At 35.8% G+C, this 22,812-nt stretch overlaps 1 protein-coding gene across 3 annotated transcripts in view; it reads left to right on the forward strand.

Annotated features, from left to right (window-relative positions):
- The window catches only part of MTHFD2L (methylenetetrahydrofolate dehydrogenase (NADP+ dependent) 2 like), a 130,059-nt gene that overhangs the window by 36,722 nt on the left and 70,525 nt on the right, over positions 1 to 22,812 (forward strand). For all 3 annotated transcript variants that reach the window (XM_024754177.1, XM_024754178.1, XM_024754179.1), the window contains exons 4-6: positions 6,901 to 7,053; positions 8,461 to 8,568; positions 19,376 to 19,468. In XM_024754177.1, the coding sequence (XP_024609945.1) occupies positions 6,901 to 7,053; positions 8,461 to 8,568; positions 19,376 to 19,468 (354 nt within the window). The remainder of the gene's footprint in view (positions 1 to 6,900; positions 7,054 to 8,460; positions 8,569 to 19,375; positions 19,469 to 22,812) is intronic.

The following is a 22,812-nucleotide window of genomic DNA, read 5'->3' on the forward strand; positions in this document are numbered from 1 at the left end:
AAATTTTAAAAATTCTGTTAATCCCTATTTTAGATCTGCTTTTTTCTGTGACAAAGTACTCCAAACATGCACATTTTTCCTTACATTCCCCATCTTCTCTTAGTAGCTAGGCTTCGGACTTCAAAGGGGGGGCAGGCAATTCACCTGGAGATGGAAAAGCAAATGTTTAGTAGATGAATATTTGCTGGGCCATGAAGAGATAGTGGGGCACAGAGTGGATTCTGATTTCTAGGTCCTGCCTAGAGTTTCCCCCAGCAACCTAGCCCATATTCTTTGCAGATTATCTCTGGTGATATCTCTATTCTGGGAACAGTTCTTTTATCTAAATTCTTTAGACAGCTAAGGGGGAGGTAAAATGAAATCCACATGCCAAAGAGACACATTTTTGTGTGGCAAATTTTCTACTTCACAGTATGAATTAGGGATTGTGGCTCAGTTTGGTTTTTTTCTATATGGCTATCAAATTGTTCAAGTATTAATTGCTGAAAAGACTTTCTTTTTCCCATTGAATTGCTTTTGGCAACTTTGTAAAAAGTCAAATAACTGTATAAGTGTTAGTCTAAAGTTGGGCTTTCTATTCTGTTCCATTGATCTACTTGTCTATCCCTACACTAGCACTACACTGTCTTGATTACTGTAGCTTTGTAGCAAGTCTTAAAGTCAGGTATTGTAAGTCCTTTTTGCTCATTTTCAAGATTTCTTTAGATATTCAAAGTCCTTTGCATAGCCATATAAATTTTAGAATCAGTTTGTCAACTTCTACCAAACATACCTCATAGGACTGTGGTTGAGATTACATTGAATCTATAGGTCAATTTGGAAGAATTGACATCTTAATATTATTGAGTCTTCCAATCCATGAATATGGTACACCCTCCATTTATTTAGGTCATCTGTCAGCAACATTTTGTAGTTTTCATTATAAAAAGCATGCCCCCAATTTTAAAATTTACTCCTAAGAATTTTCTGATCTGTGAGTTTTTGTAAGTAGAATTATTTAAATTTCATTTTTTAGTATTTGCTGCTTCTATACGGAAATACAATTGATTTCTTTTGTATATTGACTTGGTATTCTGTGATCTTGCTAAATTCACTTTATTTTTTGTTTTGTATATTCTTTAGAATATTCTGCATAAACAGCCATTAGAGTGGCTAGAGAGTTTTACTTCTTCCTTTCTGATCTTTAGAACTCTTTATTTTCCTTATTACACCAGCTAGGATCTCCAATAAAATGCTGAATAGAAATGGTGGGGGTGGACACCCTTGCCACCTTCTGATCTTGGGGAAGAGGTTCAGTATTCCATTATTAAGTATAATGTTAACTGTAAATTTTGTGTGTGTGTGTGAATGCCTGTCATATTGAGGACTTCACGCTTTGCTTTGCCCTTGGTGAGCCACAACTGCATTCTGTTTGGTTCTCTTAGTGTTAGATGGGCTGCTTGGAGTTTGCCTCTTGTGTGTGTTGTTCAGGGGTCAGTCAGAGATTTGGGAAGAATTTATAGACACAAGTTGAGTCTCCCCTCTGTGGTTTTCTCTTTTCCTGGGTATGTCCCTTCAATTTCCAGTTTCTGTAGTAGCCCCAAACTTTGTCCTTTGATTCCTCAAGCAAGTAAGACTGCAGATTTCTATCCAAATTCCAACTGTCCTTTGTCTAGAAAAACCTCCAAAATGGAAACACTTACAGTGATATTCCTTTCAGATGTCCATTCTCTTCCAAATCTCTCTGCTTCTAGTAACTCCCCAGTGTCAGATAGCTGTGTTTTTATTTAAAAATTTTCCATTCCATTTACAGTTATTACAAAATATTGGCTATATTCTCTGTATTGTATGATACATCCTTGATACTTCTATTTTAATATAATTTCTCCAATGTTTACAGTTGTTTCCTGTGAGAAGTTTGGTCCAATGTAAACAACTTCAACATTATCAGACATGGAACTTACATTTTAAAATAATGTGGTCGAAATAGTCCTTAAAGAGAATGTGGAAATTAAGCAAAGATTTGAAAGAAGAGAGGGATTTAGCCAAAGTGGCAGGTTTTTTTGAAAAGCCTCCAGGCAGACACAAGAGCAATAACCAAGGTGGAAAATACCTGATATGTTAGAGGAATAGCAAGAAGAGCAGGGTTTTCAGGAAAAGAGTGGTGTAAGCAGACATGCATTTGAGAACAGTATGGAGGTTCCTTAAAAAACTAAAAATAGGGCTTCCCTGGTGGCACAGTGGTTGAGAGTCTGCCTGACAATGCAGGGGACGCGGGTTTGTGCCCCGGTCCGGGAGGATCCCACAGGCCGCGGAGTGGCTGGGCCCGTGAGCCATGGCCACTGAGCCTGCGCATCTGGAGCCTGTGCTCCGCAATGGGAGAGGCCACAACAGTGAGAGGCCCGCATACCGCAAAAAAAAACCACTAAAAATAGAACTACCATATGACCCCACAATCCCACTACTGGACATATACCCTGAGAAAACCATAATTCAAAAAGAGACATGTACCCCAATGTTCACTGCAGCACTGTTTACAATAGCCAGGACATGGAATCAACCTAAATGTCCATCAACAGATGTATGGATAAAGAAGATGTGGTACACATATTCGATGGAATATTATTCAGCCATAAAAAGGAATGAAATTGAGTTATTTGTAGTGAGTTGGATGGACCTAGCTTATGTCATACAGAGTGAAGTAAGTCAGAAAGAGAAAAACAAATACCATATGCTGATGCATATATATGGAATCTAAAAAAGTGGTACTGATGAACCTAGTGGCAGGACAGGAATAAAGACACAGACGTAGAGAACACAGGCTTGAAGACATGGGCGGGGGGAGCGGGGAAGGGGAAGCTGGGATGAAGTGAGAGAGTGACATGGACATATATACACTACCAGCTGTAAAATGGATGGCTAGTGGGAAGCTGCTGCAGAGCACAGGGAGATCAACTTGATGCTTTGTGATGACCCAGAGGGATGGAATAGGGAGGGTGGGAGGGAGGCTCAAGAGGAAGGAGATATGGGGATATGTGTGTACATATAGCTGATTCACTTTGTTGTACAGCAGAAACTAACACAACATTGTAAAGCAATTATACACCAATAAAGATGTGGGAAAAAAATAGCCTCTGCTATTTTGTGAGTAGATTATATGGATACAAACATAGAAGCAAATAATTAGCTAGGAGAATTAGTTGTTGCAAGAGTTCACAGGAGAGGTAATGGCCACTCAAACCAGAGTGGACATGGTGAGGATAGTGAAGGGCTAGATATGTTGTGAAGGAAGAACCAACAGATTTTTCAATTGATTGAATGTTGCGTGTGAAAGAAAGTGAGGTGTTCAGAATGTCTCCAGGTTTTTCTGGCAAGTAAGAATGATTTCTGTATAACACGGAAGAATGGAATTGCCATCAACTGAGTTGGAGAAGGCTATGGGTGAATCAGTTTAATGAGACAAAGTCTGTGCCCTAAAAGGCTCACACTCATAAGTAAAAGAGATACTTAAATAACCAACGTGATCAACTAACTGAAGTAATGTGGTAAGTGCTTTTTACAGTAGTTCTGTGGGGACCAGAAGAGAGAAAAATTATCATTTCACTTTGTGATGAGGGAACAGCTGAGAAGGGATCAATATATTGACGAATAAATAGGATGTGAAACAACAGGGAGGAAGGAATTAGTAATGGAAAAATAATCATGAGCAAGAACGTAGAAACGCAAAAATTAATGTGAAGGGCTTGGGAATGGGACAGATTGGTGTGAATTGAGGCAAGGATGTGTCATAATGATGGTAGGGAAAGGGATGGGGCACTTGGAGGGAGGGAAGTATAGGACAAAAGATATAATCAAGCTAAAGAACGTATTTGCTCATGAGCTTGCCCTTATCCAACAGGCATTGGGGAAGTGGAAAGAGGTACTTTTGAACAGTAACGTGAAAATCCTTGGATGGAAAATAAACCAGTAATTTGTTTGTTTTCTTTTTGTTGTTGTTGTTGTTACTTATCCAAAGACAATTAAACATATTATAAATAAATCACAGAAATATATATTCAACGTTGTAGTTCTAAAGTGTGGTACCTAAAGACATTCCCTGAGCTGTTCTATTGCATTATTATGAATTCAATTTGATGAGTTTTTTTCCTGGCATGATTTAATGACTTCTCATAATATTAAATAGATGGGAAAAACACACACTCACAAAGTGAATAATGCCAGCTTTCCCGTTCATTTGGGTAAGGTATTAAGTGGTTAGTTGTTGGCCAATATATTCTATGAATCAAAAATGTTTTATAACCATTGTAAAAAAAATTAATGCTGTCGAGGCTCATGATGGTTTCTTCTTTTCAAGTCATGGGCCCCAGGGATGAGACATCAGGGGACTTTCAGTAGCAGTCAGTTAAAAGCATGAAATGTATTTATTTCTCTTACTCATTTAACAAAAGGTGCTATAAAATGTTTGATGCTGTTTTGCATGTATTTAGATACATGTTAGTTAATCCAAAAATACTGTTGTTTTTGGAGGTCTAGAAGAAACAGTGCATTCCTTGGGATATTTTAGGATGATCAAAATGTCTTGATTAGAAGGGGCAGGGGCCCTTGCTGATATTAATTGTTGAGTGGTATTTAAGATTGATTAATATTTATGATTTCTGTATAACACAGAAAGAAAAACTGGTTTTAGGGCAAACAGATGTGGATTTTAATTCTGGACCCCTCTTCTTAGTAGTAGTTTGAGATTGGCTGAGTCTCAAAATCTTTCAGCTTCATCTTTAAAATGAAGATAATACCTTCTCTATCTTAGCCCTCAGTAACTCTGAAGACCAAAGGGGAAACCTATGTGATGGTAACATGAACATTATAAAGCACTGTTTGAATGTAAGATATACTAACTCCTATTATTTCCATACACTGTAGATTACATAATGAAAGGTACATCTTTCCTGGCAAAGGATGTATGTGAGATTTAATCCACTCCTGAGATAACATAGAGTTACATAAAAGTGATGTATGAATTGGTGTCCTTGATTTTTATGATCCTAACATTTTTAATCTACTCATGTAGGTTTTTTCCTTTTAGATTAAATAGTAAGCACATTAATAATCAGTTTTCATGTGTTCACTACATCACACCTTTTATATGTCCACACATCTGTCTTTTAAACAAAAATTACTTAATTAACTTAAGATAAAATTGTTCTGAAATGAAGATCTGGGTTGAAGTTTTAAGAAATACATTAGAGGACAGGTCTATAGTTGCCAGTTTCTAGTGCTTGCCCCCAAATTTTCAGATGCTTACATTTCTTCCTGAGTATTTCAGCTATTGTGTGAGATGAATTGTTCATTACAAGTTAATGTTATTTTTAGTGAGTAAAACAGCACAGACCAGTAGACTGCGAAATTCAATATAGTTCAGACTTATTTGGTAAGAGGATGGCTCTCAAAATCTACAAAAGAACCTTTGTTGAATTCTTTCAATACATTATTGGCCCATACATACAGTAGCCAATTTTGAATTTAGAAATGAACTAATTTAAGCCATAACTCAATAATGGAGTGTTCAATTACAGTTATTTCTTTTTTTATTTACAAAGCTTTTGATTTTGTTGTAAGAAATATCCATGGCATGAAGCTTCTGCATGAGTGGTAGGTGTCTAAAAATTGAATCATCACCATCATCATCATCATAATCCACCAGATTTAAAAAGGAACCACTATTTTTGTCCTCAAATAGTAAGTTAAATATGTAATTCTAAAAATAAATTTTGCTAGAACTTGTATAATCATCTTCTATCTTCAGAGAAAACAGATGGAGGCTTACTCTGGTAGGACATTATAGAATGAATACAATTATTGAAAGTGACAATCTAGTCATTGGAGAGATATTTCAAAGACCCAATTTCTAATTGAATATGATTCATATTATGACTTTTATATATGTAAATGATTTGGTAGCCTAGTAATGGCAAATTGGATCTATTTAAGATGGCAGTAGTGTCATTTTTAGGATATAAAATATCTGAGACATAAGGCATGTCTCTTTTGAAAACTGTTTGAACTTGGGCTTTGATAATGTTTTAAAAAATTATTTCTAAATGGCGTTCATTGTGTAATACATAAGGAAACTTTTCTGTAGCAAATATACCTTTATTTTAATATTTTAGGAATGTGGGTTAATTGTCGGACTTAGGATACCCTAAGCTACTCTGCATAGAGTAGTATTAAGAGCCTATTTTATATTTCTATACTTATTACTTTTCAAAATGAGATGATTGGCATCTCATATCTCATTTGATTAGTTCATTACTCAAGTTATCTTCTTTTCCTTTCATAAAGGAAACCATAATGATATTTTGGATTTCAATGTAGTAATGCTTCAGGGAAGTGATGTGTGGTGTGTGTGTGTGTGTGTGTGTGTGTGTGTGTGTGTGTGTGTGTTTGCTTTTCTATTATGTCATTTGGGAGGAAGCTAGGCATTGATGTCATGGCTATTTTTAACACTAATAAAGCCCTTTTAATCTGTAATGCTAACAATATTCAACAGAAGTCTATTCGTGGAACTATCTTGTATAGGAAAAACATACATTTAAATATGCGAACTTGTAGAGGCAAAGCCTTAGCATCTGACTGTTCCCAGATCTCTTTGGTATTGTTTGATTTCACAGATTTTTCCCTTTTACCAGGCCAGCCACTTCTGGCCCTGTACTTGCATATAATCTTACAGCAGTTAATTACAGCCATTGGTCAAGAGCAGTTTGGCTTACTATTATCATGGCAATAAAAGGAATAGAGTAATGATTTTATATCTTAACTAAAGCTGAACCATAAGTGATCTGGCTGTAGGCCCTCCAATTTAATTTTCCAGACTTGCAAATAGATAACAATTGTAAAACTAAATCAATTTTATTTACTTTTCAGACCACGTGGATGAGCGGACAGTATGCAATGGAATTGCCCCGGAAAAAGACGTAGATGGATTTCATATTATTAACATTGGAAGACTATGCCTGGATCAGCATTCTCTCATACCTGCCACTGCTAGTGCTGTTTGGGAAATTATCAAACGAACAGGTTGGTCTATGGGACGTGGGTGCTAAGTACCAAAATGAGCATTTTCACATTGTCTTGAAAGAGAATGAAAGAAAATAAGCATTAAACTTCAATCTACAGGAATATACAAAGTTACAGAAGTCAAAGAATAATCTGAAATAAGATAAAATGAAGAACACATGCCAGGTTACAAGAAACTGCGGTTTCACCTTTCAGGGAGCGAATTTTCCAAATAGAAAGTTTATCTCCCTACTCTAAAACTATAAGCTGAAGGTATTTTGATGTACATTTTCCAAAATGTATTATGTTTTTCCTTACCTTTAAAAACACAATATGCTGGGCTTCCCTGGTGGTGCAATGGTTAAGAATCTGCCTGCCAATGCAGGCGACTCGGGTTCGAGCCCTGGTCCGGGAAGATCCCACAAGCTGTGGAGCAACTAAGCCTGTGCACCACAACTACTGAGCCTGCGCTCTATAGCCGTGAGCCACAACTACTGAAGCCCATGCTCTTAGAGCCCGTGCTCTGCAACAAGAAAAGCCACCGCAATGAGAAGCCCCTGCACCACAACGAAGATCCAATGCAACCAAATAAATTTATAAACAAATAAATAAAATAAGTTTATTTTTAAAAAATGTGCCAAACATTTTGCACCATCTCTAATGAGCTAGGTTTTCATTATAAACACTTGCCCTTGAATTGTGCTCTAAATTCAATAATGCTCTCAAAGACCCCTGATAGTTCTGTCTTCATCACTGTCTCTTACATTTTTGGCAGCATCTCCTCCTGCTAATCTTCTCTCTTCTAACTGAGGGAGAGAACTTCCAAGGGCAAGCAGATCCTAGAATTATACTCTTAGAATGTTAGTACTTAGAAAAGCCTTAATTCTAATTTTTTCATTTTACTTATGAAGATACTATGCCCCAAAGAGGTTAAGTGTGTTAAATCTGTAAGCTTTATCTTTCAGACCTTTCTAAGTCCATAAATTTAGTGCTTCTCTCCTATAGAATAAAGTGCATGAGTTTTGTGAAAAATACTTTTTCCCCCACTTCATTTTGTCCTAGATTTGCTCAAAGTTTGATTGCCAATTAATCTTGACCTTGCACTTTTCTTGCTTTGTGATTAGTAGCTAATATTTTGTCTCCACTCTTCTAACACTTCATATGAATTTTAATGTTTAAAACTAATTTAATGGAAGCTTGAAAATGTCTATGGTTTTTTAATGAGACCATAATGAGAGGGAACATGACAGATCCAAGAATTATAAAAAGAAATATTTATAAATAGTAAATGTAGGAACATTATACACAAGCCACAAAATAATTCAAATTGAATTAGAAGTTTTTAAAGAATACTGCAGTTGGCTGTTGAGATGTTTACTTTGCTTCTTGTTGCTTATTCTTCATTTAAACCAAACTCTGTGTTTTAAGGAATTGAAACATTTGGAAAAAATGTGGTTGTGGCTGGAAGATCCAAGAATGCAGGGATGCCCATCGCCATGCTCTTACACACTGATGGAGAACACGAACGGCCAGGAGGTAGGGGCAACCTGGAGATTCTATGTACTCTTACAGTTTTCTCACTTACAATCATCAAATAAATGTGTTTGAAAATGTGACATAGATTATTTATGGGCTTCTGCAAATAAAGGTTTCCCTTTATTCCCTATCTAATGACATGAGCACCTTGACAATGAATAAAAGAATTACTGGAAAAATGTGGCCCCTTTGTTCCTACTTTATCCTTTGGCTTTATATACTTCCTTTATATCATTAAAAATATAGACATTAAGAAGGGTAGAAAGGCTAGATACATAAAAATCACATGTTGATAGATATCTGTATACCCATACACACTACCCCCCTAAAACACACCACCAATATATAGATATAAGTTTGGTGTCTGTTTTTTTTTTTTTTTTTTTTTACCATTATTAACCTTGGTGAATTCCAGTTTCCTGATCTCAAATTTTCAAATACAGTTGACTGTTGAACAACACGGCTTTGAACTGTGCAAGTCCACATATACATAGATTTTTTTTTCACTAAATACATACTACAGTACTATATAATCTGTGGTTAGTTGAATCAATGGATGTGGAATCATAAATCCAGGGGCTGACTATAAAGTTACAGGAGGATTTTTGACTGTGCAGAGGGTGGGTGTCCCAGACCTCCGTGTTGTTCAAGGGTCAACTGTACCAATTTTATGATCTTGGTTGATGTAATGCATATGAAATATTTTTTTTAAGTCACGAAGCCCTAAGGAAAAAGAAGCCCAATGATAACATATCACTTATATAAAATTATAAATTATTAGAGTTTGAATTGTTTTTGCCTGTCTGGACTTAAGGACTTAAATATTGCAACAAATCAAAATGTGTATGTGGATCGTAGGAAACTAGGGCCTGATAATGACTCAAAGAAACTTTAAAAAGCCTTAGTTTTGAAGAGCTTTTTGAAAGGCCAAATCTGGTAATATCAACATAGTTTTCATGGTAACCATCTACAAAGGTGCATCTCCAGCTTAACTATTCACTTCTAACTTAATCTGTTAATGCTCATCTATCTCTTAGGGTATAATAAAGATATTGATTCATATTTACCTTTATTTAATAGTTTCTGTTAAGCAAGGAAAAACAACCAGGAAAATTTACCTAGGTGTACCATTTTTGTTGGAAGATTTTGACCAAGAGCCAAAATAGGCAGTGTTTTCTTCATTTTCAACATATTATTTTCTTATTTCATCAATAACATAACAAGCAGCATTATGCAGCTCTATTAATTGCACAGCACTTTCTCATGAGCTGTCTTATTTCATTCTCAATAATTCTGGAATATATTCATATTCACCTTTTGCAGCTAAAGGAAGTGAGCTTTAGAGACTTCAGTGACTTACCCAAGGCCATTCAAGGAAGTGGTGTACAAAGCTGGGAGCTGGGTGCTGACTGTCTGGTTAGGAGGATAGACTTGAAGTCAGACCCCTCCCCTGCCAAGCCCTGTATCCTTGGGTAAGTCATTTAATCTGTGTAAGTCTCCACTTCCCTCATTTGTAAAGTGCAGATAATATTAATATCTCCTTCATTGGGTTATTATGAAAATTGAATGAGACTTGTATGTAAAGCACTCTTCACAGTGCCTGACACGGTAAGTTAAGTAAGCCCTTGGTGCATATGAACTGTGACTATTACCGTTATTTCCATTATTATGCTTAAATAATAATCTGTGGCCATACTAACTAAAAAGTTTAGAATAACATAATCCAAGGTCAATGATGTATTTTTCACCTTCATTTGAAATTTTATTTTCTTTTTCTGTAGCTTTTATATTTACTTTTATTTGGATCAAATCTAATCTTTGTTGTAATAATTTGCATAAACATAGAATTTATAAAGTTAATAAAATATTAGATTATAAATATGACATCATAATATTCCAAAGTTTACTTTACATTGCACTTTTTCTTGTGGATATTAATATATTGTGTGCTAATTTCTTGATAAATTTCAATTTTGAATTATTTGTCTGTAAAATACCTAAGTCTAAGTAAGTTAATTTACCTCTTATTTATGCAATTTTAAATTAGATAGTTCCTATGTCATAAAACACATTTACTTTATAAGTATTTTACACTTTGTGTTACAAAATATTTTCACTTGAATGCATGTTAGAAATTGAATAAAATTGGAATTAGATATAGTACTAGTTACTTAAACGCCAGGTGGTTAAATTTACAGTTATAGTGGCATACGGGTGCCGTTATAATTACAGTATCTAAAAGGTAATAAATTGTATTAAAAATGATGTTGGATAGTTCGCAACATGGGTGGTGTTCATTAATCTCATGCATATTTAATAGGAGTATGGTGACATATATGATTAGTATAATGAATTGTTGAGAGCTGCTTACTGAAGATTTGCAGTCTGTGGGAAAGTTAATATTTCAAATGTCCATGTCTGCTAGAGCAGTAATGATGTGCAGTGACTACATGTGCATTGTTAGCTTACGGACATAATGAAGGAGGATTAACTGGGCAAATTCACATCTATAGAACTTGTTCTGATGACACTCAGAATGTTGAGCATTCAGCTCACACTGTACTTCTTTGCCAGAAAAGATTCAGAGCCCAAATGATTCATTTGTGTCTTAAAGCCAAAGGTAATTGCACTAGAAGAAAAATGGCGATACTGTAATTTAGCTTGATTAATATGTGTCTACACAGGGCTGGCTTTTAGTCTTGATTATTAAGGACATGGATCCCGGCTGTTTTGTGAGAAAGAGCTTCTTTTAATTCTTCAAGGGCTTGAAATATTTAGAGGACTGAGAATGTGCTAAAATCTTGAGGACATGTCATCACAGGAGGCTTTAAAGATGACATGACATTCAAGCCACTGTGTACTTTATAGAGAGTGAGAGATAGTTCCTGTCTTCCAAGAGCTTATAGTCTTGGTGGTGGTAGGGTGGGGGGACAGGGTACAGAGGGGGCATGATATGCAAGTATGGGTGATTTAAATGATAAATATTTAGTGGCACAAAATAAAATTCAGCATCCCTAAGAAAGCATTCAATTTGCTAAGGGAAGCCCTTGGTTAATTGAGGAAACGTAAAGGGATTGACAGTGGAGTCATGAGTGCCACTACTTGTTAGGATGTTTTAATATCATTGTGATCACCTGTAATTCACTGGTATTCTTTTAACGTCTTTGTATGTAGTAACCTACCCAGGTAACTTAACCTTTCAGTTTTCAGAATGAAAACTGAATACTATTGGCTTTAGCAAAATGTCTTTATGTTTAGCTTACCCTGATGGAGTAAAACAGAGTTCTCCAATTTCTCTGAAACAGTTTTTTTTTTCCTTTAAGATAACAAAGTGCCATAATGACCAGGCATTATGTGTATTAATTATAACCAAAGGAATACATAGTCTGATTTTATTTCAAATTCTTTTAGAGTAAATTCATTTCTGCCTATTTTATATTCTTACATAGGGCATGTCATCTAAATAGATCCCCCTAAATGGCCACAACATGCTCTTCCTTTTAACTAAAAGGTTGGGGTACTACTGCAGTGGCATTGGTTGCTGGGACTTTTTAAAAGAGCATTTTGGAAGAGTCAGCAACTAGCTGATTTTGCTTAGAGTCCTTTGGGATATTCTTGACTTCATTCAGGCAATAGGCATTCAGTGCGTATTCTCTGTGAAACACTGGGGTGGGGGTGTGGTACAGGGGTGAAGAAGACTTGGCCCCCTGTTTCCAGAAGATGACAGACTGCATCTTCAGGACACTGTGTTTCTCAAAGCACAGCTTCCGCATTGGTGTTCAGCTTTTGCACTCAAGCTGCCCACCTACTGCAACATCTATATATCAGGTATTTTTCATTCAAGGGGACATCCTATCTAAATGGAAAACCACAAGGTATTTTGTCAGTGTGATGCCTTTCCTTTGTGAAAATTGGCTCCAGTTGTGAAAATGCACATCTTTGCTAGCCTGGGAGCATTCTCTCTCACCTACAGGAGGGGCTTTCAGGTAGTAACACAGGAATGGATGTTCCAGGCAGTGCAGTGCAATATGAGTGGTTATGTGTGATTAAGCTCAACCCAGTGCCAGGTTGGACCAGGTGCTCTCAAGTTTCAAAGAGAGGAGACAAAAAGGAACACCTAGGAGAGAGGAGTCATGCAAAGCAATCACGCCTCCCGGACGGAGATTCTTAGTCTTGTTGCCAGTGGAATGGAGTGGGACTTTTGCTGCCGCTGTGGAATGAACCATTGTCAAATGGGGGCAGGGGGACGGCAGGCATTTATAGTCTTTTCTCCTCCCATTCCGCTATTCCTAAGGTAGAAGTACTCGTGGTAAGATATTGGGGGTATTATGTTTTATGACGCCTCTGTGTTGACTAAACTTTACTGAATTACAGCTTTGAGTTTGCATAGTGGAAAGCAATAGAAAAGAACAAATGCTTGTTGTAGTCTCATTTTCTAAGTTGAATAGTCGGAGTACTGTTTCATTTTCAACATCTCTGAAATTCAGCCAGCTAGTATCTGGAAAGCACTGTACTTGGAAAAATGTCACATATTCTCACATCAGGCAGCTGGAACTATTAGTTGCCCTGTTGAAAATAACATTAAACACTATTTAAAATATAAAGTGAGGTCCAAATCTTTTTTTTTCCCCCTTTCATTTTCCCTCTTTCCTCATGACCTCAAAGTACCAGGCATTTTTTTTTTCATAATTATCAGCACAAAGCATCCCTTTTCTGATGTCTATAAGCCCGATTATTCAAAGCATCAGTTGTTAGGATATTCATTTCTGCTCCACCAGCCTTTTCAGCCATTCATCCCATCGAGTTCCCCCTGGTACCTTATGCTGAAGCTTCATAGAACTGCACATTGTTCCCCAAACACACCATCTCTTCCAGGCCTCGTTTCCATTACATACCCTGTTCCCTCTGCAGGGAATGCTGTTTCCCCTCACTCACCTGCTTTCCCCCCACCTCCAGCCCACCTTTCAAGATGTGCAGCAAATCTAACTTTTACATGTTATATGTGCTGCCATCCCAGTACTAATCCTGTTGCATATTGATTGTCTACCTGGTCCCCTTTTCTACACAGACATAGTAAATATGAACTGCTCAATGACAAATATTTTGTCTTAGGCTTTTTGTATCTCTGAAATTTAGCACAGGGCTTGGCATGTAATAATGCAACTAGTCAGTGAATCAATAACAGTTTATTTAGTGTTTCCTGTGTGCCTGTATTGTAGAAAATAAGACTGCAGGCTAGGGATTTAAAATAAAATACTGCCGTTTATGGAAAAAAAAATCCCTATATAGTGGGGAGGAGGGAACAGAAGTAGCTAGGTACTTACTATAAACTAACTCCTTCATATTTTAACATTATAGGCATTTATGTAAAAGTATAACTTATGACTCCCCTTTTGCCCAAGAGTCAGCTCACAGGAGAGGAGAATGCCTCACGACCATCAGGAAGGGGAGAGGAGACCTAAGGATACTGGGAAGGGAAGGAAAATTATTGCTGACAGCATTAATTGAAAGAGGTCACAGCATTTTTCCAGTAAAACATTTAAAATCTATCATTTTGTTTAGACTTTTTTTTTTTTTTCTTGAGCTGCTGGCATGTAATGCTGCCTTCTTACAGAGGAGCTGATTTCTTTGTCACTAAGCATGGGAATATGATAGTGAATAAATCAGATATTGCCCTGTCCTCTTGAGCTTACAGTTTAGTAGGAAAGACAGTGACCAAACAATTAGGTATGAATGATTAATCATTATAATTGTGCAAAATGCTGCAAAGGAGGAGACCTCTCTATAATAAAAAGCTTGGTTGTGGGAAGGAGTGGATGATTTCTAGCTACAGTTATACATTAATGTTATACCTTTTTATGCCTATCTTTTGTACTATTGCAATGGAATGTTTTTATTGTCTACCTTCTGCCACTGCTCTTCACTTCAAACTAAAAAATCCCACCTCACAGACAAAACTAAAACTATATTCTACTTGAAGTTATTAAAAATTTCTAAAATCTCTAGAAGGAAAACGTTCACTCTGTACAAAATAAATAATTCATACCATAATGGTAAATGATGATTTGATGATTAAAAAAAAATCAGGTCAATGCCAAGCAGTGTTATTATACATATATAGTAAGTACATCAGATAGAACTTCTGAAAATCTCTCCCACCCCCTCATACACACCACCATAGACACATTGAGGAACTTTTCCTTCACAACATTTATCAGTTTGTGATTGTCATTTATTTGTGTCACTATCTGATTAATTTGCATCCTATTCACTGGACTATTAACTCCACAAGAGCAAAAACCATATCTCTTTATCTTCCCATTTTATTTCCAGCATCTAGCATAATAGCTCTCCAAAAAGTCTTTGTTCAATAAATGAATGAATAAATTCTCTTTATTTGTAGACCAAGAGTATCATGTAAGTTTTAATACAGCTATTCATAAGCTGTATTCTTAGGAGCACGGATGTACCACAAGATTTTAAATGGTTCTGAGGCCAGCTAAAAAGGCCAAAAAGTGGGAGGTGGCCCAATTTCTGGAAATCTCTGCCCCTTCCCCAAAATAGTTGGAATAATCCTCCCACTCATTAGCCTATGAAATTACCCAGCCGATAAAAACTAACCACCCCGTATTTCGGGGCCTCTCACCTCTTGAAATGGCCCACACCCTGTGGAGTGTGTTTCTCTAAATGGGTTTAGTTTTTTTTTTTTAAAGGGACAAAAATTAGTCAAATAAGTCTGGGAAATCTGGGTTAAACAAAATCAAACATATATCTTGACTGTGAATATAGTAATATAATATAACCTTTAATATAGTAAGTACTGTGAATCTGTGAAAGTAAAAGTCTTTAACCCTAAAAGTTGTTTTTATCCCCCCTAAAACTATCATATACATATATATACACACACACACAAATATACATGTGTGTGTGTGTATATATATTTGTATTTATAGTTGCCATATTTGTATCTATATATTTGCTAAATTTGTACTAATACACCCCAGAGGTCTAGCCTTTTTCCACACAGAGAATGAATTCAGAACCTTGAGAATACCTATTTAGCCTTAGTCTATGGTCTTTTAAGCAAGTTTGCAGAATAAGACTTTGTACTAAGATTCCTGAGTTTCTTTTCATCTGTTAATCTTGGAAAGAAGAAAATAAATGTAAAAATTATATAAAACTTTAACAAATAGACCTCATCCATACATCTCCCAGCCAAAACAACTAGAAGGGAAAGGGCAATACTTCGGCTCATGCCCCTTATCCCATGACTGAGCTGACTACCTCATTTTGGCTAAGATTTGGGAGGGTCTGATTGCTTTAAAATTTAGTTTATATATATATAAAAATTTGAGGCGCTAGAAATGACTAGGTGCAGCAAGTCATAGGATTCATTGAACAAAAGTAATGGGGCACCAGAATTGAAAACAGAAATGACAAGAATTTTCACAATGCCAAGTAAGACACTTAGGATATCTAGTTCTCAGAACCAGGAACAGGTATCAAGGGGAAAAGGCAGAAGCGTCTGAGGCATTATTTGAACACATTTGCTCTTAACTCCCTTGGCTCAACTCTCTTTTGCTATCATCATCCAGTTTAATGAAAATGGGAAGGCTAAAAACCTTCCCATTGTTTGATAGCACAATGGTCAGAAACTGATCAATCAAGTCTAAATAAGACTTTGATATTACTCACTTAGGAGTTAAAAACAATTTAACTAGATATTATTATTGAAGGAGTGGAGTTATCTAAAAGATCTTTCCATGCTGACTGAAATTCATCTCAATATTTTTTCTTTTGCTTGAAGCTTTACAGATTGTTAATTTTATGTGTATATAACTCACTGGATTATGTATCGCTCAGTTCATTGATGAAATCATCAGTAATGATGAAGTGGGAAGGTTTGGTTTTAATTTTGGTTTTTGCAGGGATTTGGGAGGCTCTCATTTGGAACAAGAGAATGCTTGAGTCATGTCTTCTTTTAAATCACACCTTTGCATTATAATAGTACCTTTTTATCCTATTTGATAAATTTGCTGAATTTCTCCTTATTTGATAATAAGAGCATCATTTTTTTTTGATGTCATTTTCCTGTTATATGTTTGCCCACCTTTTATTTTCAACATTTCTGAACAGCTTTGTTTTAGATGTGTTTTATATAAAGTATAGAACTAGACTTTACTTTGTGAGTCAATTTTAATATATTATTCTTTTAATAAATAACAGAAAAATTTATATTTATTATTATGGTAAATATATACAGTCTGAAATGTCATTATCTTCTGTTTTGTTGTTTTTACAGTTTTTGTTTACTTTTTATATTTTTTCTTTTTTGTATATAGTTGTTTTATTATTTAGGAAGATTTAGGAAGTTAATAATTATAACTTTATACAGTACTCTTAGTTCTCTATTTCTTTATATGGTATCTATTGATACTCTATTAGAAGAGATGATAAAATGTTTCCTTTTCCTTCCGTGATTCCATTTCTTTTGTCTCCTACCTGATATTTGCTAATAAAAATTACCTTTGTAGTGTGTTTACCTTATACTTTAAAATATTCTCATATTTCCATTATTTGACGGGTCAGCTTTAAATTATATCTGTTCATTCTAGTCATTAAATGTAAGGCAATCAGCAAACTTTCTCAGTTTTGTCCTTCCTATTCTAATTTTGTTAGTTGCACCAATTCTACCTAATCAGAGCAAATAGCATTTAACATTTTGTCTATCACCCCAAACCTCACACTTTTTTGCCTTAATTTTGTTGTTAAATATATTCAAAACACTCCAATAGTCCTTTCCCCAGTTTCCTCAGATATATTTTGATTCATTAAAGTTCATCTTTTAGCTCATTCCTCCGGAAAAACTCATGGGAACAATATTTCCTGTGTTCTTACAATTTCAAAATTGTTTGCAAACTTTAATCTTGGAAGACAATCTGACTGGATATGAAATCCTTGCTCCCAGTTTCTTTACATGGGTCTCTTGTAGGTATTGCTCTGCTGTTTTCTGGAATTGAATGTAAAAATCTGAATTTTTGCCTGGTTGCTCATAGGCTTCTTTTTTTAGTCTTTAAAATCCAGCAACTTTACTGATATGTGTCTCACTGTTGACTATTATAGTTCAATTTGTATGGACTCAAGTCTTTTTTCCCCATTTTGTATGACTGTGCTTGGCATAGTGTTTGACCGTAATGTTCAACTTTTCCACTTTTCAACTTTTCCACTTTTCAACTCAAACTTTCTGTTGAGTTTATTACTTTGTTGTTAAATTTAAAATTTTCTTTGTTTTTTTTCCTTGGGTCTGCCACTTTTAAAATGTATCCTTTTATTTACTTAAAAATTTGCATGTAGTAAAATTTATTCTTTTTTGGTGTATAGTTCCATAACTTTAGACAAATGCATATAGTCATGTAACTACCACTAGAATCAAAGTTCCCCTGGGCTGATTCTTATATAATATCCTTTTATTGATGCTGTGTAAAATCCTTTTTAAAATTACTTATCATGGAATGAGCTGGATTTTCTTGGATCTTATCTTTGCAGGTGCTTCTGTTAGGGTTTGGGGAGGACATGCTGAGCAGCCTTCAGATTCTTCCTTCACTACTTTCACAGAGTCAAACTACTTCCTCTTTGAATGGCTCCTCTGAGTCTTTGTGTTACTACCCACTGTGAACTATGCTAGGTCCAAGAGGGCTTCTTCTGCCCTTATTCCCACATTTTCTGCTACAAATAAGAGGGATATATATTGCATTTTATGTGATCCCTTCACCTTCAGGATGTATATTTTTGTAGTCATTTCCAGAGATCTGCCACTGCTGGCCATCTTGTTATTCTCTGAACTTCTTTCTGCCTTTCTCCCTGTGTGGTATCTACTAACTCTGCTGATCCTGGGTAACTCTTCCATGTTTTTGGAGTCTGTGTACAATATGTCTTCTAGTTTTGCTAAAAACTGTGCAGTTTTTGTTGTTGTCATTAACTGTGTAGCATTTGCATGTTATCTGGGAGGAGAAGAGAGACAATACTGTCTCACATGGCCCTGTTCTTACTGCAAGTCCTTCCTTTGACTTCCCTCATCACTGCCTTTCCCTTATTCCCCTTCCTTGGCTCACACATTAAGCACTGGAATCCCTCATACTCCTAACCTCTCTTATTCCTACATCTCTTAATTAAATCATGTATGAATACTTCCTGTTATATCCTAGACCTCGTCATCATTTTCTAAACATATAATTTCAAAGTTGGTCCATTTTTTCCTGCTATCCTTTTGGCTTGGAATGCTCTTTTATTCTTTCCCTGATTAGTATAGTCTTGTTCATACTTTATAACCTAAAAATGTATATTAACTCCTTCAGGAAACCTTCCTTGACACCTCCTCAGGATGAAGCAGAATTAGTCTCTCACCTATGCTTCCACAGTACATTGTGCCATTTTTAGTGCACTTATTATGTTGTTTTCAATATTTACATATTATCAAGCCAGTGAGTATCCCCTGCATCTATGTATTGACCTGTCAATACAGAACTTTCAAATCCTGGGTTTCTAGGACTCTACTTACAACTCTCCTATGATGGTCAGCACATACCTTCATTTATCTCATTTGATTTTCCACTGTTCAATTGAGGGGTACAATATTTTGAGTCATCTAGATTATCTAGCTTTTGCTTGCTAAGTGACTTGATAATTTCAAAGCAGTTTTCCTATTCTTAGGATGTAGCTGGAATTTCTCTAGAATTGGAGCATTCACAAATTAAAAAAAAAACCAAAAACCTCAGTAATCATTAATGGAAGTTATTCTGCATTCCAGGTGATGCAACTGTGACAATAGCTCACAGATATACTCCCAAAGAACAACTGAAGATCCATACTCTGCTGGCAGATGTTATCGTAGTAGCTGCAGGTAAGTCTTTAGTGGCTGTTATTTGGTGAAATGTCATCAGCAGACTAATTCCTGCTCTAATTGCTGACATGTCTATAAGAACAGCTTCTTGGGAGACTTAGGTATACACGTAGGACTGACTTCCATTCTGTCTCTTGGCAATCATATTGGTCCATTATACCTATGTTAGCATTCATCACTTCATTGTGGAAAAACAAAACAGCCTTTGGAATGACAGATTAAGCACAAGAATAAATGTGTACTTTTACAGTTACTTTGACAGACATGATTGGTTCTAAACATGAATAAGTTATGGGGAGACTGATAGGAAATGCTGTTGAAAGAGTAGCCAGGGCTAGCTCACATAGGACCTTGTAGACCCTGTAAGGACTTTCATATAAGCCAAAGATGGCTGTGAGCAGGAGATTGACCTGATCTGGCTTATGTTTTTAAAATATTATTCATACCGTGTCAAGGGGAATTGAGTCTAGAAGAGCAGGAGTAGAAACAGAGAGAACAGTTATTGCACTTCTACTTAATGGATCTAGGTTTTTCCTTAATTTGTTTTATAATCAAACATACAAAGTAATTCTACCCTTCATTTCTATCTTTACTCTTGCCACATAGCATTTCTACATTGCAGACAATTGTGACTCTTCTTGTTTTATCCAAGACTAGAATGGGAGCGTTTTTCATTTTGTTTATCAATTAGATGTTATTGGTAATTTCTAGGCTTTACACTTGATTTGCTGAGTATTTACAAACTATGAAGGGAGGGTAAAAGTTCCAGAAGAAATTGAGTTTGATGAAGAGAATAATAATAGTTTAAATTGGTTTCAACCAAGTTTACTTCACTTTTTATTATAATATAGGCCCTTCTCTGAAAGTCAGAATATATATGTGATGATTCCAGGTGGAGTAATTTGCCTCTTCATAGAGTAAAAATAGAAATATTCCCTTTTCAAGAAGTCACCAGTAAGCTGGTAAAGCTAAGCACATTTCCCATTTTTCTGAGAAATTATATTCAGATGATATCAAGTGCAAATTTTTGAACCGGGTTGACATAAGTAAGACATCAGATGTTTAGAGAGGCAATACAGTTTTTCAGACCACAGGTCAACATTAAGTAAAATACTGCTGTAGCAGCTGAAATATTCACAGAAGACAAATATTGGGTTGGCCAAAAAGTTCATTACGGCAAAGCCTAACGAACATTTTGGCAAACCCAATGTTATGTTGACTTCTTTTTATTTATTTATTTATGTATTATTATTATTTTTTAATGTTTATTTATTTATTTTCTTGTTAGTCATCCATTTTACACACATCAGTGTATACATGTCAATCCCAATCGCCCAATTCATCACACCAACTCCCCCAACCCACTGCCGCTTTCCCCCCTTGGTGTCCATACGTTTGTTCTCTACATCTGTGTCTCAATTTCTGCCCTGCAAACCGGTTCATCTGTACCATTTTCTAGGTTCCACATATATGTGTTAATATACGATATTTTTTTTTCCCTTTCTGAATTACTTCACCCTGTATGACAGTCTCTAGATGCATCCCCATCTCTACAAATGACCTGACTTCGTTCCTTTTTAGGGCAGAGTAATATTCCATTATATATATATACCACATCTTGCTCATCCATTCGTCTCTTGCTGGGCATTTAGGTTGCTTCCATGACCTGGCCATTGTAAATAGTGCTGCAATGAACATTGGGGTGCATGTATTTCTTTGAATTATGGTTTTCTCAGGGTATATGCCCAGTAGTGGGATTGCTGGGTCATACAGTAGTTCTATTTTTAGTTCTTTAAGGAACCTCCATAGTGGCTGTATCAATTTAATTACATTCCCATCAGCAGTGCAGGAGGGTTTCCTTTTCTCCACACCCTCCCCAGCATTTGTTGTTTGTAGACTTTCTGATGACACCCATTCTAATTGGTGTGAGGTGATACCTCATTGTAGTTTTGATTTCCATTTCTCTAATAATTAGTGATGTTGAGCAGCTTTTCATGTGCTTCTTGGCCATCTGTATGTCTTCTTTGGAGAAATCTCTATTTAGGTGTTCTGCCCATTTTTGGATTGGGTTGTTTGTTTCTTTAATATTGAGCTGCATAAGCTGTTTATATATTTTGGAGATTAATCCTTTGTCCGTAGATTCGTTTACAAATATTTTCTCCCATTCTGAGGGTTGTCTTTTGGTCTTGTTTGTGGTTTCCTTTGCTGTGCAAAATCTTTTAAGTTTCATTAGGTCCCATTTGTTTATTTTTATTTCCATTACTCTAGGAGGTGGATCAAAAAAGATCTTGCTGTGATTTATGTCAAAGAGTGTTCTTCCTTTGTTTTCCTCTAAGAGTTTTATAGTGTCCGGTTGTACATTTAGGTCTCTAATCCATTTTGAGTTTATTTTTGTGTATGGTGTTAGGAGGTGTTCTAATTTCATTCTTTTACATGTACCCATCCAGTTTTCCCAGCACCACTTATTGAAGAGACTGTCTTTTCTCCACTGTATATCCTTGCCTCCTCTGTCATAGATTAGTTGACCGTAGGTGTGTGGGTTTATCTCTGGGCTTTCTATCTTATTCTATTGATCTATGTTTGTGCTTTTGTGCCAGTACCATATTGTCTTGATTACTGTAGCTCTGTAGTATAGTCTGAAGTCAGGGAGTCTGATTCCTCCAGCTCCGTTTTTTTCCCTCAAGACTGCTTTGTATATTCGGGGTCTTTTGTGTCTCCATACAAATTTTAAGATTTTTTGTTCTAGTTCTGTAAAAAATGCCATTGGTAATTTGATAGGGATTGCACTGAATATGTAGATTGCTTTGGTTAGTATAGTCATTTTCACAGTATTGATTCTTCCAATCTAAGAACATGTTATATCTCTCCATCTGTTGGTATCGTCTTTAATTTCTTTCATCACTGTCTTATAGTTTTCTGCATACAGGTCTTTTGTCTCCCTAGGTAGGTTTATTCCTAGGTATTTTATTCTTTTTGTTGCAGTGGTAAATGGGAGTGTTTCCTTAATTTCTCTTTCAGATTTTTCATCATTAGTGTATGGGAATTCAAGAGATTTCTGTGCATTAATTTTGTATCCTGCAACTTTACCAAATTCATTGATTAGCTCTAGTAGTTTTCTGGTGGAATTTTTAGGATTCTCTAATGTATGGAGTCATGTCATCTGCAAACAGTGACAGTTTTACATCTTCTTTTCCAATTTTTATTCCTTTTATTTCTTTTTCTTCTCTGATTGCCGTGGCTAGGGCTTCCAAAACTATGTTGAATAATAGTGGGGAGAGTGGACATCCTTGTCTTGTTCCTGACCTTAGAGGAAATGCTTTCAGTTTTTCACCCTTGAGAATGAT

The sequence above is a fragment of the Neophocaena asiaeorientalis genome, unplaced genomic scaffold (genome assembly GCF_003031525.2).
Source record: "Neophocaena asiaeorientalis asiaeorientalis breed wild unplaced genomic scaffold, Neophocaena_asiaeorientalis_V1.1 scaffold148, whole genome shotgun sequence".
In the NCBI taxonomy this organism is placed as follows: Eukaryota; Metazoa; Chordata; class Mammalia; order Artiodactyla; family Phocoenidae; genus Neophocaena; species Neophocaena asiaeorientalis.